At 39.6% G+C, this 14053-nt stretch overlaps 1 protein-coding gene across 2 annotated transcripts in view; it reads right to left on the bottom strand.

The window, feature by feature from the left end:
• Positions 1-12642: 12642 nt before the first annotated feature.
• Positions 12643-14053, bottom strand: part of PDE3A (phosphodiesterase 3A) — a 210809-nt gene continuing 209398 nt past the window's right edge. For both annotated transcript variants that reach the window (XM_036400150.2, XM_036400151.2), the window contains one exon: positions 12643-13923. In XM_036400150.2, coding sequence (XP_036256043.1) covers positions 13676-13923 — 248 coding nt within the window. In that variant the 3' untranslated portion in view covers positions 12643-13675. The remainder of the gene's footprint in view (positions 13924-14053) is intronic.

Below are 14053 nucleotides of genomic sequence, written 5' to 3'. Positions count from 1 at the left end.
CATTTTGTACTTTAAAGTGTCTTGTATCCTTCTTTGGTTTGGAAACTTGGAAATCTATTTTCACCTTTTCTAAGAGATATCAGGGTGCCTAGTAGTCCACATTAATTAGTGATTAGGAGACTTAGTGATTATGAGCTCTTTCAGCCTCTTGAAGAGAACAGCTTCCAGGCCATTTCCTTCCATTATTAGGAAAACTGGGTTTACACAATACCGGACCTGTGCTAGTTTTGCATGACCTTTAATCTTCACTGCTGACCTTGCTGCTTTCAAAGATTTCTTTGAAAGAACACAGATTCCAGTTATTCTGCCACTGGTAACCTTTACCACACTGTCCTTTAAAAAAAGTGAAGTTTCATTATCAGATTCCTAAATTTGTTACAAAAATCCTCCTAAATTATGCTACAAATTGTATTGATAAGCACCAGAGCCTTGTCCTCCACCCTCTCAGAAAAATACCTACAGATTGGTTTAATGTCCGTTAGACAAAGCAGTGCTTTGAAGAACAGGGCCCACAAGATTTTGTGCAATTCTCTCATGTTTTCTGGATTTTTGGTTCATTTTAAAACTGCAGTGTCAGGTTTTTACCACAGTTGGTCTTTTACTGAAATTTTGTTACATAGCTGTCTCTGACTTCTTTATAGGCAGTGATATCTTAACTGGAACTTCCCCAAAACCACTTGGGGGAGGTATTTTCCATTATGGAAATTTTCTTACACCTCCAGAAGAGTATCACCCTTCCTTTATGAACTAATTATAGCAGTTCCTCCAAAATGACTGTACTTATGTCCTCTGCAATGCTTTTCAAGATGCTCAGAGTAAATGAACACCAGATCCTCCCTAAAATTCAGTAAATTAATCTGACAGAAAGTCTCATCCAGGTAGGAATTTCTTGGTTTTCCAGGCCTTGCAGTCCATGATGTCCCATGGGAAGGCAATGCAGTATATCACCCTGCACAATTCACTACCAAGGACTGAGACATGAGAAAAAAATCACTGCCAATTACAATACTGGACATGACACCTCTTGCTCGTTACTTTTCAGTGCCTCCCACAGCACAATGACACAAAACCCACTGGATGCTTGCTGGACAATCAACCAGACAAGCAAGGTTTTGCTTTCCTATAGTCCTAAAAGAAATTACCTACTCATGTATACATATTCTGTAATTGGAACAAAACCTTTAAAGCAGCTACAGGACAAAGAACCAGACTGAAGCTTGTTCCTTGAGGTCTGTTTTCTTTGATTCCTACTTTGTATTGGTAGCAGGAAATTAGAAGCCAGACCACCTTCATTTCTAAAGCACAGGTTAAATTAATTATACTTACAAAGCCTTGTCTAGCCAGAGTGAATGGCTGTGACAAGCATTATCTTCATACACAGGCCCACCATTACACTGACAGCCCAGCAGCTTTGTGGGCCAGCCTTTGGAAGCATGAAATGTTTTCCTTCCTAAAAGACATTTAAAAAAATAGTATTCCAACAGAATGCACTTTAATCTGCTAGAAGGAAAATACTGTTTAAAAACGCAAACAAAAACATATTAATATCACCTTAAATCTGAATTTAAGTGATTCCTACCGTCTAACAGAGAATACATTTGCAAGCCTTAATATTGTGCTACAAAGCAAAGTTACTTTTAAACCCTTGGTGGAATGAGTCTTCAACTACTCTCATTGAACTTGGCCAAATGCTCCTTTAATATTTTATTTTTGCTGACATGTAAATGCTCCAACCCTGAGCAACAGATACTGTAAATGTGCAGCTTACAGTCAATGTCAGGCAGAAAGAGGGAAGACATTTGCAGTTTACTAATAAGGCATTCTAGTTTCACTGCCTATAAAATTTTAATTGCTTTAGCTATGCTACGCTACTGCTACGGATTATTAAATTCTCAACATTAATCTTCCTCTTCTTTTTGTTGCCAGTCCTAGGAACAGGCTTGGTAAGAATATTACTGAGTAGGAACCCCACTGCCAGAACAAACCTTGGGTACCCATTCCACACCAAAGAACCAGAGACAAATAATACTTAAATAATAAATTTGGTTTTTAGAAACTCTTGGGGATTGCTGGGGGAATTTCAGCCTTGGGGACTTTCTTGTCCAACTAAAGACTTCCAGATCTATCCTCAAAGGACAGCAAAGCAATAGAAAAACGTTCCAATTATATTTTGGACCTGTCTAACTTCTTGTTATTAGGATATGCAAAGATCCTACTGAATAGTTTCTTTACTCTGAGGCGCTCATCAAATTATTCCTGATATTTACATTTTCAGCCCCTTGCATGAGACATAAGGAAGAAAAATTTTCAAAAATAGGAGTGGCAGTAAAGGCCTTCCTTTCTTTACTGCACCCTGACCACAGAACATCACCTCCTCTGTGCATGCTCTCTGTGCCTGGTACCTGAGGCAATTTCTAGGAGAGTGATCAATGGCTGTACATTACCTTGCAAGCACTTGCAGAAGGTGACTGATCAGGTAAAATGGATCAGAGGTTTTCCTTCCTGAATGATTAGTAAAAAAAACAAGCAAAAAACCAAGCAAAAACCCCAACCAACTGCCCCTGCCCTGCCCCTGCCCTCACCCTCAAATGGCAGAGTTTTAAGGAGGCATTTGAACAGAATTACTATGTTTTTTTAAATACAGCACCACACTTTATAAAGAACCCAGAGGGCCCTGTGAGACCTGTTTCTGAGGGAGTACAACAAACAGGATGAATGAGAAATCCAGTGATGTGGCATTCTTCAGGGCAGGAAGCATTTGCACCCACTGGAGCTTTGGGGAGAATTTCTGTATATAAATATGTAATAAGTGAAACTGGAACTTGTCCAGCTACCAGAGATTAATGCCATTAATCTTAAAAATAGTCCCATAGCACTTTCCTTAATGAAGATAAGTTCTTTGAACTATGTTTAAACCCAAAGATTTTGCCTAGAAATGTAGAGAGAGAAGGTACCAAGTATAGAGCTGATTACACTGAAGGTGTTGAATTTGTAGAATATGACACCTTTAGCAAGAACAGTAACAAACAATCACCACCTGCAAGGGATTGAGAAAGGAAGTAATTTATCAGCAACAAAAGGCACATTAAATGAAGCCATTGTGCAGATCAAACAGGAACCTTCTGCTGTGTATTTCCTGCCTGGAGACAAGCAGCTGCTGCAGCAACCTTTCATCTGTAGTAGACTTCCAAACCATTCTGCCTGTGTGTATCCCAGGCTGTTCAGTGATTATAGCTGGCAATCCACATTGGGTGTGACAAAAACCATCAGAATTTTTCAGTTTAACTTGAAACTTGCATGTTTCCTCATGAATTAATGCAAGGTTCCTGTCACCTCTGGCAGCGAAGCTGTTGAACAAAATAGTTAAGTTTTGACAACTTCCACTGCAGCACACCAGGTCTCTGGGAACCAGGTGTGGAGTGGTTAAAATTCTCCTTTGGATGGTGTGAGATGGCAACCCCAGAGCTACAGACCCCAGCAGCCAGGGTAGCACCTGCAGGTTACCCTCCTGCCCAAGCTGCTGCTCTTCCATCCCTGCATTAACCACTGACAATATCTGGGGAGCCCGTGGGGGCATCGGGCTGACTTCCACAGGATTTTGATGAGTTAATTGAACACACATTGAAAGAAAGCATTGCAAAACAAAGCCCCAATAGTTCTCCGAGAGTTGTGTTTGCAGTGAAACACTTCAAGTGCTTTTAGGCAACTGCATTTGCCGTGCAATTAAGATAGTTTGAACACCTGGAAAATGCAACATTTAATTGAGCTGAGAGGTGCTGTGCTCATGGTCTCCTTTATGCTTTAGCAGAACCCCAGGAGAGGTAGGCTCATGTGTGGTCTCATTAGCAGATTCACTGCTCCTGCCCTTTTTTATTGCCCTGCTCTCCCCATGGGAACCTCTCGCTGTTTGAAGAGCTCCAGAGAAAGTTTGGGGATTTTCAGACAAATGCATTCCTTACCTTGGTAGCCCCTGCCTTTGTGATGAGAAATGGTGAGGCAAAAGTTTCTCTTTGCTACTCCAGTTGCATTCCTCTCTGTGAATTTAACATCCATTAATTACATGCTCTTGAGATAGTAAGTGTTTGGGACAGACCAGCTGCTGGCTTAGAAGCAGTTCCCTTGGAATAGGTGTAAACATATTTTACTTTCCTCCTGGCAATGATTCTGACTCGTATCTTCCCAAACACTGCCTGGTGCAAATTTCCTTCCATTTTTTTTCATTCAGATTTTTAGCCAGAGTATAAATAAACTGGGGGGTATTTGAAAACTGACAGCCAGATACGTGGCAGATATTCTTGAGGATTTGGGAATCTGTTAATTTTTCCCTTACAGGAAAAGAGGCTTTGAAGACATGGTTGATCTAGATAATTTTTATGCAACCATTTCAAATCAATTAGCTGAAGAGCTTCCAGGTCTTTGATGAAAGTAGGTAATAAAACTTTAAAAATGGGTAAAATTTTTTACAGCTGTGAGATCCTTTTTTTGAAATTAGAAACAGTGAGTAAAGACAGTAGCTAATGTCAATTCTAGCCCACATAAAAGACTAGTAAAATTTTACACTGAAAAATGACAGCACACTTATCAATATAATGGCAAGAAAATTGATTTCACTCACTGATGTCCCACTTTAACAGATTACTGCTATCATTAATATGGGAAACTGTTAAAGTAACACATTTCATTTTCTCTGGAAGCATTAGTCACTGTGCATTGCTGAATGCTGCCCTGTAATACTGACCACATCCAATCCAAATTAATTGGATGGAGTGGTACACTGATGATGGATGCTGAAATACTGGCTAGCATTAAAGAAGAATGGTTTTAATGTGGCTTTCCATAGACTGGTTGAGTCACAAAGGATTTAACATGGGATTTATTAGTGATCTGAAGCAAAGTGCAGAATTCTGCAGGTAAAAGTCTCAGGAAATGAGATACCAATAAACAAGAGCTTGGGTCACTAACACACACCAAGCAGGGCTGGCAGCTAAAATGATAATTCAATATATACAAGCTTTCACTGGATTCGAATCAGAGTCAAAAGAGGGTACAAGTCATTTGTAGTCGGACACTTAAAGCTGGGCACCAAAAGCAATTTTGTTCAATAAAGGAAGAAGAAACACAGCCAACAGGATACCACAGAATTATATTTATGTTGTACATTTGTCTTCACATTGCAACATCCACATTGTTCATTTTGTGACAAGTATTTCTAATAATTTTGAATACATATTTACTGTATAATACATTTTACCAAGAGGCACTTCCAGTAATTCTGGCAAAAAGGAGCTTCATTATAGTGTCTAACTTACAAAACAGTAAAAATAAATAATGTTTATCTAAAAGATTTTTTTTCCTGTACAGAATCTATTTTGTACAAAACATTTATCAGCCATTAACTAAATCACTTAACAAATACTTGTGAAGAGAATATATTAGGTATTGCTACATGTATCGAGTGCAAGATACTAGTGAAAGGAAAAGAATTATTCTGTTTATGAAAATCACCTAAAAATACAAGGCCTTGTTCCTGAAGTGTTTAGAAAGGAGAAGCTTGGTTACAACAATATTGACAATATATAAATATAAATTAACATATGCAGTACTTAGTGAAAAGAACACTGTGTTAAAAACTGGCGTGTACAAATCCTAAACAAGATGGCACTTCTCTGCATTGCCACTTTGGCTGGCAGTTATTTTTTAAAATATTGCTTCAAAAGAATTATAAAGGTACACAAAACCCTTTGTCAAATAGAGCCATAGAAAATTACACTCCCCCCATCTTTTTCTCACCTTTTGAGGTGAAACAAAAATCAAGGAGGGATTGAATTTGTAGTACACGAGTGATTTGTGGAAACCTGCTACTATAGCTGAGTCTGAATAAGCATCATTAAAATAATTTTGCCCCAAGGTCCCAGACCAGGAGCCAACCCTCACAGGACAGGATGTAAGACCACCAAATTTCTCAGTGTTTCCTGAAGTTAGGAAAAAAAAAATTGTCTGGCCTGTTGCAAATTTTAAAATAAAAAAAATTGTATAATTTGGCCATCAAATCTGGTGGGGGTGAAGTGCTTCAAATATATTGGCACACCCGAGATTTTAATTTAGAAAGGGTTGTAATCTTGCTAGGTTAATTTCTTAATTCAAAATGGGACTTTAAATTTTTTCAGTCACATCTTCTACATGATATACATACTTGCATATCGTTACCCAGACAGGCCAAACTGCCTTGGAAAAGAATTAATTTTGGAAGGTATTTCTTCCACAACTGAAGGCAAAGGTGAAAAAATGTGTTTTTGTTGGAAAATATCCTAGATATTCTTCTATCAAAAGCACTAAAAAGAAAAAAAAAAACTGCCACCCATCAGTGAAAATGTGAATCTGTTAAACAAACGTAACCCACAGTATGAATCACTGCTTTTTGAAAAGTGAACTTAAATTACTTTCCATCATGCAAACATCTGCTATTGATTATTCAAGAGAAGAAGACTTAACTTTAGAGAAGTAATGATCAAAAGTACGCTGACATGGTTGAAATATTAAAGATATCATCAACACCACAGAGCAGTTATTAACGTTGGCTTTGATCTTTTGGGACACCATCTGCAGTACTCTATCAAGGTTTACAAACACCTACAACTCAACATTTTGCATTCAAATACAGGTTTTTGTTGTGTTTCAGGATCAGGCAGGAATTCTGAGAAGGAACATCAGCTTTAACAGATTTTAGCAGCCTTTCTACCAAAAGCAGTATGTACACACAAGGCCAACCCCACCCTGCTTTCTCTCTGACCAGATCACAGAGCTTTTTTATTTTATTTTATTTTTTTTTTTAGGAAAGCATTGGGTGAAAATGACTAGGGTCAGAGAAAGAAAATGAAAAGCATCATCAAAACCTCCCAACTCCTTTAAATAAATATTTAAAAGTAACAAGCAGTTGCTAATTCACATCATGTTTCTAAGCATTTGCTGCAGTACAGGAAGACAGCATTGAAAACTGAGCTATTATTTGATCTGATTTCTATGGTTTTGCTCAGGACAAAAGAATTCAGCCATAAAAGGACACATGGCTTGTGGCAAAGTCCTCTGTACCTGCCCTTATGCTTCCACACAGAAAACAGGAATATTTGGGTTTCCCCAATTAATTCACTGCTCTTTCCACACCTGCAGGTTTCAGTGGTGCTCCCCAGAGTACAGGGACTCCCTCTGGCATCCAGGGCAGAACAATTCTCCTCTGCTGCCCCATTCCCACATCTCAGACATACTGCACACACAGCTTTGGGAGCAAGAAACCACTGGCAGAGTCTGGTAACCTCAAAAGCTTAAATGAAATATTTTTTTTCCCCTCCACTTGCACAAAGCAAAGTTTTCCTTGATGAAGGAGAATTAAACAACTTCAGTCAAAAATTCTTCTTGATTTACTACACCCTTCAGCTTGACAGACACACCCAAGGCCAGCTGGTTTTACCTGAACTCACAGCAGTTTTACAGGAGCAAGCACTGGGGGAATATCTGTGTGTGCACACCTCAGTGACACTGGCAGGGTTTCAGACTGCACAGTGCTTACCATTTCATTTTTATCAAAGAACTGTTGTTAACTATCTCAAGCTCTTGCCTTTTGTGCCTTTTGTCACTGTGAAAATGAACTCTGCAGAAATACACCAGCACTGTTCTGCCCCCAGGCTCCTGGGGAGCTTTGTCCTCAGGGCTCACTCAGGTGACATCTGCATCCTGCTGAGGTGGTGAGATGCATTTTTCATCAAAAGAACACCTGCCTGCCAGGAAAATCCCACTAATGGCCTCTGAATAAATCATAATTACGTTTTAAATGGAGAATAATTCTCACACTGCTCCCTCCAACACTGGGACTCAATATCTACCACAGCAGGGGCTAAACCCTGCTTTGATTTACCTGCAGAGGAATGTTGTTTTGCTAAAAGAAAGTGATGAAATTCAAAGAAAGATTGATCACACTAAATTGCTCTCAAAAGTACTGGTGCTATTTTGCTCTAAATCAAAGATTTACTCCAATAATCAATAATGCTTCCAGTTCTTCCAATGTTTCTTAAGACAGCTCTCACCTAATTTCTATGATTCTTTCATCTGTTCAAAATCACTTAACATGTATTGTTCTCCAAGATCCCTGGATGTTCTTACTTGTTGATTCACTGAAGAATAGGAAAAACAAAAAGACTCTCCAGCTCTAATAAATGGGAATAATTATCTTCTCTTTAACACTGCCATCATTTTGACTAATACTGCAACATCAAGCAGCAATTAACCTCCCAGAAACTCCATGTTTACTCCATTTCAGCAGGATTACATTTGCTTTTGAAAGAAAAGGAAAATAAATTTTGTTTTATAAAGTCTGGTTGAGAATGAACTATGATTTTATTTGCTCCTTGCCACAGAATGCAGGTTTCACTTCCCTCCTGCCTGTGTACAGCCCCATCCACTCGAGGACTGATTTCCCCAGCTCTGAGCTGCCAGGGAGGAACTCCCAAGTTCTAAGGCCAGCAGAGAGGTGAATCCTTCACTCTGGCAATGTGTTTGTCTAATCTTCTGCCCACGAGGCCATGGAATGCTCAGCAACTTCTCCTCCTTGAATTGAACCCTTCCTTCCTTCCTTCCATGTGATGTTCGAACATCTCAGTGGTGGCAGGACTTACACAGACTTTGCACAAGAACTTCATTAACAACCAGCACCAACCACAAAGCTTTTGCTGCATCAGACTCATGGCTAAGCTTTCAAAAATGCTTGGGGTTCATTTTAGAAATTGACAAAATTCTCTAGGATTCCAAGTCCAGGTTGCTGACAGCTCCCCCACACCTACTCAGCTCACAGATCTGTGTGGATGCCCACACAGAGTCCTTATAGGCTCTGATGCTCAATTTGGCAAGATCCTTGCCTCTTCACACTGCATTCTACTTCCCATGGCATTTCTGAAGAAAGATGGGGCCAAAATTTCAGAAAGAAAAGAAATTCTAGCAAAAAAAGCAGACAGAAATTTAGATTTTTTTAAAGAAAACAAATGAACTTTATGTCAAGTGGAATCCATAGAATGGGACTTGGGAGGGAAATTTGCTTAGATGCCAAATGGTACCTTTAAAGACATCAATTTGAACCTCTGTAGCTTTAACTTTCTTCCAGATTCAGACCACCAGGATCTTAAGAAATTCTAACAGTGGTACACTAATGGTAAAGACCCAAATCTATCTTTAGGCTGATGATGATGCAGAGGAAAGTTCACATATGATGTCAGAACAACAACTGATTAAAACTATCCTGGAATTATTAACAAAAGCATTCTCAAATGACATCTTCCCTGGGAACCATTTCCTGCCATAATAAGACCACACTTGCTATGAGAACCAGCACCCTGAACGATGTCACATTTGTTGATACACAGCTCTGTGTAAAAGATTTCATTCACACATGAAGGCCATCCAAAATCCTGCCAAAACCACAGCAAAATCCCTTTTCCGTAGATTGTTGCAACTCACTTCTGATGCACAGCTTGCAACATCTCATCAAACACCATCTTCCTACTGGAGGGAGTACATAATTTTCAGAGACAAGTGCCAAAATGCTCTGCACATTAAATAAGCTAAAAACAAGCCAAGATTTTAGTATTAGAGCATAAATATAGAGCATAGTAAACTATGGCCCTTTGAGCATAGTGGAAACGATTGGTTTTAGACACAGTATTTTTGGTTTCTTAAAAGCTAGTATCTTACATTCCTCCTAAAAAGTAATTAAATTGTTTGGGGCTTTCACACTCTCTACTTCCACGTGTTCCCTCTGCAACACAAGTGTAAGGAGAGAAGTTTTATTCCATGGTAAACACCACGTGGCCATCAACAAAAGTGCCAATATAGGGACAAAAGTGTTTACATTGATTGCTACATGACACATAGAGTCCTTTTGTCACTGCACTGGGAGCTGCAAGCACTGCAAAAGCATTTCAGGCAAACTTCTAGACCAGAAGGGAACAGATCAGTCATCAAGTGCCATTAAAGTGGGGAAAACAAAATATCCAAATGGAAAAAAAACCATCTAATCATTCTCCTCTTGTTTTTAAAGAACAGAAAACTAAAATACTTTGGATTGCCACTGCAAAACACCATTTAAATGGGGGTTGCTTTCTTTAGTGTCTACCACACTGCTTTACATATGGTATGCACCAGGAATTCATATCAACATTGTAAACATACCACCTAAAAGAACAGCATTTTGCTGATTGAATACAATTAATTTATTTAGTTTTTCTTCCTAAAATATTTCTTAGGCTGTGGTTTATTTGGTGCTTGCAATACCAAAGGACTACACTAAGTGAAAACCTTCTGCCTCCAAAAGGCTGCTGTAACTGCAGGTGAAAAGCTTTTGCCTCCTTTGGACTAGAAAATATTAAAAAGCCCCCTAAATTACCTGCTTCATTATCTATGAATCCCAAGGCCAAAAAAAAAAAAAAAGTTTTTCACATTCTTGACATAAAATCTCTCTGGTATTTTGTGTTATACCTAAGCCAACTTGGAGATTTCCTGATCATTGCCTGCCAGACATGCACTTCAAAGACTGAGAATCAGATTCATAAGGAGGGACCACCTGCAGAAATTGGATTACTACTATTTGAAGTGGGGAAAAAAAAGTCACCTGTTACCAAGCTGAGCACTCGCAGCCACTTCAGCTTCTTCAGTGGAATTTCTTTCTAGTTTGGATAAAAACAACAATCATTCTCATTTTAAGTCTGTCAGCAATTTCTTCACCATAAAGTTCAATGACTGTCCCCATTAACAGGCTGGGGACCAATGGTGTATCGATTTCCAACAGCTGCCTTGGCAATGCAGAAAAACAAATTAAAAGTTGACACTAATTTTACTTCATGGCAACCAAAAATGATAGAAAAATATAATGGTTTCATTTCAGCACATCTTAGGATAACTTTTCTTAGTTACTCTTAGGTCTTTCCAACCCTGTGTATGCCAGTTTAGAGGAATATGTGAAACCCTACTTACAGGATTTTGCCTCATTCTTGAATGCTTCTTCATAATTTTACCAACTGGGCACCCACTAAACTTGCAGCAATAGAATTTTTTCCTCTTCCAGCAAAGGCAATATAAACCCCAGTACTAAAATCCAATTGCAGTGACTATGCACTGAAAATTGAGAAAGAAGTGCTTGGAGATGTGACATTTTAAAGCATCTCTGTAAATTTAATTTTTAAAGACAGAATGAGGCACAATAAAACCTTCTCATACTATAAGGTATGGATATCACTTGCACAAGAAAAGCCCAAATAAAATTATCAAAGTGACTGAAGAGATATGAAAACAACACAAGCTGGAATTGGTGGAGACTAGCTGAGAACTTGGAGACAACTTGTTTCTTTTGAATGAATTCTGCTATGTCCTTTCCCTTTAAAACAGCAGTGCAATTTGCATCTTTGCCTTCCTGATTTCACTTGAAAACACTTCCTAAATATTCCTGCTGATAAGAGCATTCAGAACCTGCCCCAGTTACTCTGCTGAAAGGCAAACACATTTTCTACTGGTAAGAGTAGGACAGGGCAATATCAGGCAAATGCAACAGCAAAAACCCCAAATCCTCTTTTGAGCAGACAGAAACACAAAGCAAGAAGGAACTCTGAAGTGATAACACACCTGTGATTGGCTTTGATAGAGAATGTTTTCCAACATTTTGGGGAGGTGCCAACAGGACCATGAAATTTGGTGAACATGTAACAATAGCAAAAAGTGATGGGTGTAAGGCCAGAAATTTAATACAGAAAGGACTTCTACAAACTCTGCCTTTCACAAGGAATCTTACTCTCACAAGCAACCCTCGTCTTGGTGATGGGCTGCAGAATCAAACTAGAAAAAGCATACATAGTCAAAAGAGTTCTGAGAGATACTGAAGTTTATATATATAACTCTTTCTGTGGGAACAAATCTCTAAATTGTGGGGTACTGCTTGGTGCTGCCAGTCCCCAAGAGCAGTAATATTTTAAAGCCTTGATCCTGTAGACTGCTGGTTTCTCAGAAGGGTCCATACAGCTTACTCAAGACTTTATTTGTGGGGCTTGGAAATGGCTACACTGTATAAAAATGTTTTTGTATTTATTTTTTAAAAAATTATCTTTACAAAACAACTTTTCCCTTTTTTTCTTTTTCTTTTTTTTTCTTAAAGATATCATTATCTACAGGAACCCATAAAAATTTTTCCATATTTACATCTAGATAGCTAATCATTGACAAATATATCGTGAAATAAAATATTGAAAGTGAATATCCAACCTTTTAAATAGACATTTGGCTCACAGCATAAACAACAGAGAAAACAAATGAACAGAACAACAACAACAACAAAAAGATCTGCTGTTCTTACAGGTCTGATCTTTTTCTTTCTGTTAAAAAAAAAAAGAAGAAAGAAAAAAGAAGAAAGGAAAAATATATTGGTGGGATCAAACATGCTGCTCCTAAGCAGAATGCCAGCAACAAACTGGTACTAAAAACCCAAGTTCTGTGAAGCCCATGAGAGCAGATCCTGGGACACTGAGTGCCCAGCCCACCAGGACTGGCACCTGTGCCCAAGCAGCTCCTCATGCCCCCTTTGCCTTCTTCCCCTGGCCCCCACACTCCCCTTCCTTTGTCCCCCAGCAGTTTAGCTTTGTTCTCAATGCCACATTTGGTGATGGATGCCCAGAGGCAGGGTGAGGGCAGGACAGGACAGCGTGCCCACTCACACGGGTGGCCCTGCAGCACGTTCACCCTGCAGGGCACAGGCAGGGCCAGCCTTCTGCAGGGCCCAGGCTGCTGTGCCAGGCACTGTCCCCTCTGCAAACAGCCCTCCTGGCACATCCCTGTCACCAGCAGTCCTGGAGGTGCCCAGGAGGAGGAGGAGGAGGAGGAGGAGGTGATGCCAGCACTGCTGGAAGGGCCAGAGCAGCTCCTGGGCTGCTGCTGCTGCTGCTGAACGGAGGCTGCCTGCAGCTGGAGTGCAAACTGGGACTGGAGGGAAAGCAAAGCTCCTCAAAATTGTTCCCTTGCAGGCACGAATTCTCTACAATTCTGGCCTTCTGTTTGTTGTGGTATGCTGGGACATGTGCTACAGCTAGTGTGGTAAGAACTCAGAGCATGCTGTATTTCCTCATATCCACTCACACTTGCAAACACCCCCTCACTCACACATATGTGTTGGTGGGATACATCAGCATTCATATAAAGCTTTGGAACTTTTATCCCTCAGCATTAAGAGCAAAAAGCTACTTAACTGGTACCTTACTGTTAACTGCAAATGTGCTTCAGAAGCAGCATTTCCTCAGATAACTTTCTCCTGTAAATATCACAGTGACCATAATATATCATTAAATGTAATCTGCTGAAGTGTGCAGCCAATAACCCTGGCTATATATATATATATATATATATATTTATATAATTCCACCCACCCCCAAATCTCTTCAAAGAAAGTCTGTAAAGCCGGTGTTGCAGTGTGAAAGCTTCCTTGAGCATAGGAGTTTAAACAATGTACCTCACCATAAAAAGGAAAGAGAAACAAATGAAACAGCTGTAGGCGCATTATCCCATACTTCTACAGTGTTGTGTCTAAATGCTGTGCTGGCTTGAGAAAGAGTCTGTGCACGAGTCAATCTGTCTTAAAATACTGCTGTAAATATTGTCATTGGTTTGGTTCTACAGTTGTGTTCTCCTCTTCATCCTTCTTGGCCTTGCCTTTCTCCTCCTCCTCCTCCCTGATGGCCTGGATTTGTTCTGAAGATTGGTGCAGTGGGGATTGCTCTGTGCCTTGCTTCTCCGACCCAGCTAACCTCTCCTCATCCTCAATCACCTTCTGCCACATCTTGTGGTTCTGAAGCAGGTGCTGAGTGATCTGACAGTAGATTTTCCTCCTCTTGAACTTCTTCTTTCCTGTAAAACACCACGTGGCATTAATGCGTTGGTTTCTATTGGAGAAGGAAAAGCGACTGAAGGCATAGGAAGCAGACAGAGTATACTATGACAGATTTTTAAACCCCAACATTTGAACAGTATTAAAATT

This window comes from Molothrus ater, chromosome 5 (genome assembly GCF_012460135.2).
Source record: "Molothrus ater isolate BHLD 08-10-18 breed brown headed cowbird chromosome 5, BPBGC_Mater_1.1, whole genome shotgun sequence".
In the NCBI taxonomy this organism is placed as follows: Eukaryota; Metazoa; Chordata; class Aves; order Passeriformes; family Icteridae; genus Molothrus; species Molothrus ater.
This window is presented reverse-complemented; position numbering and strand designations above follow the sequence as displayed.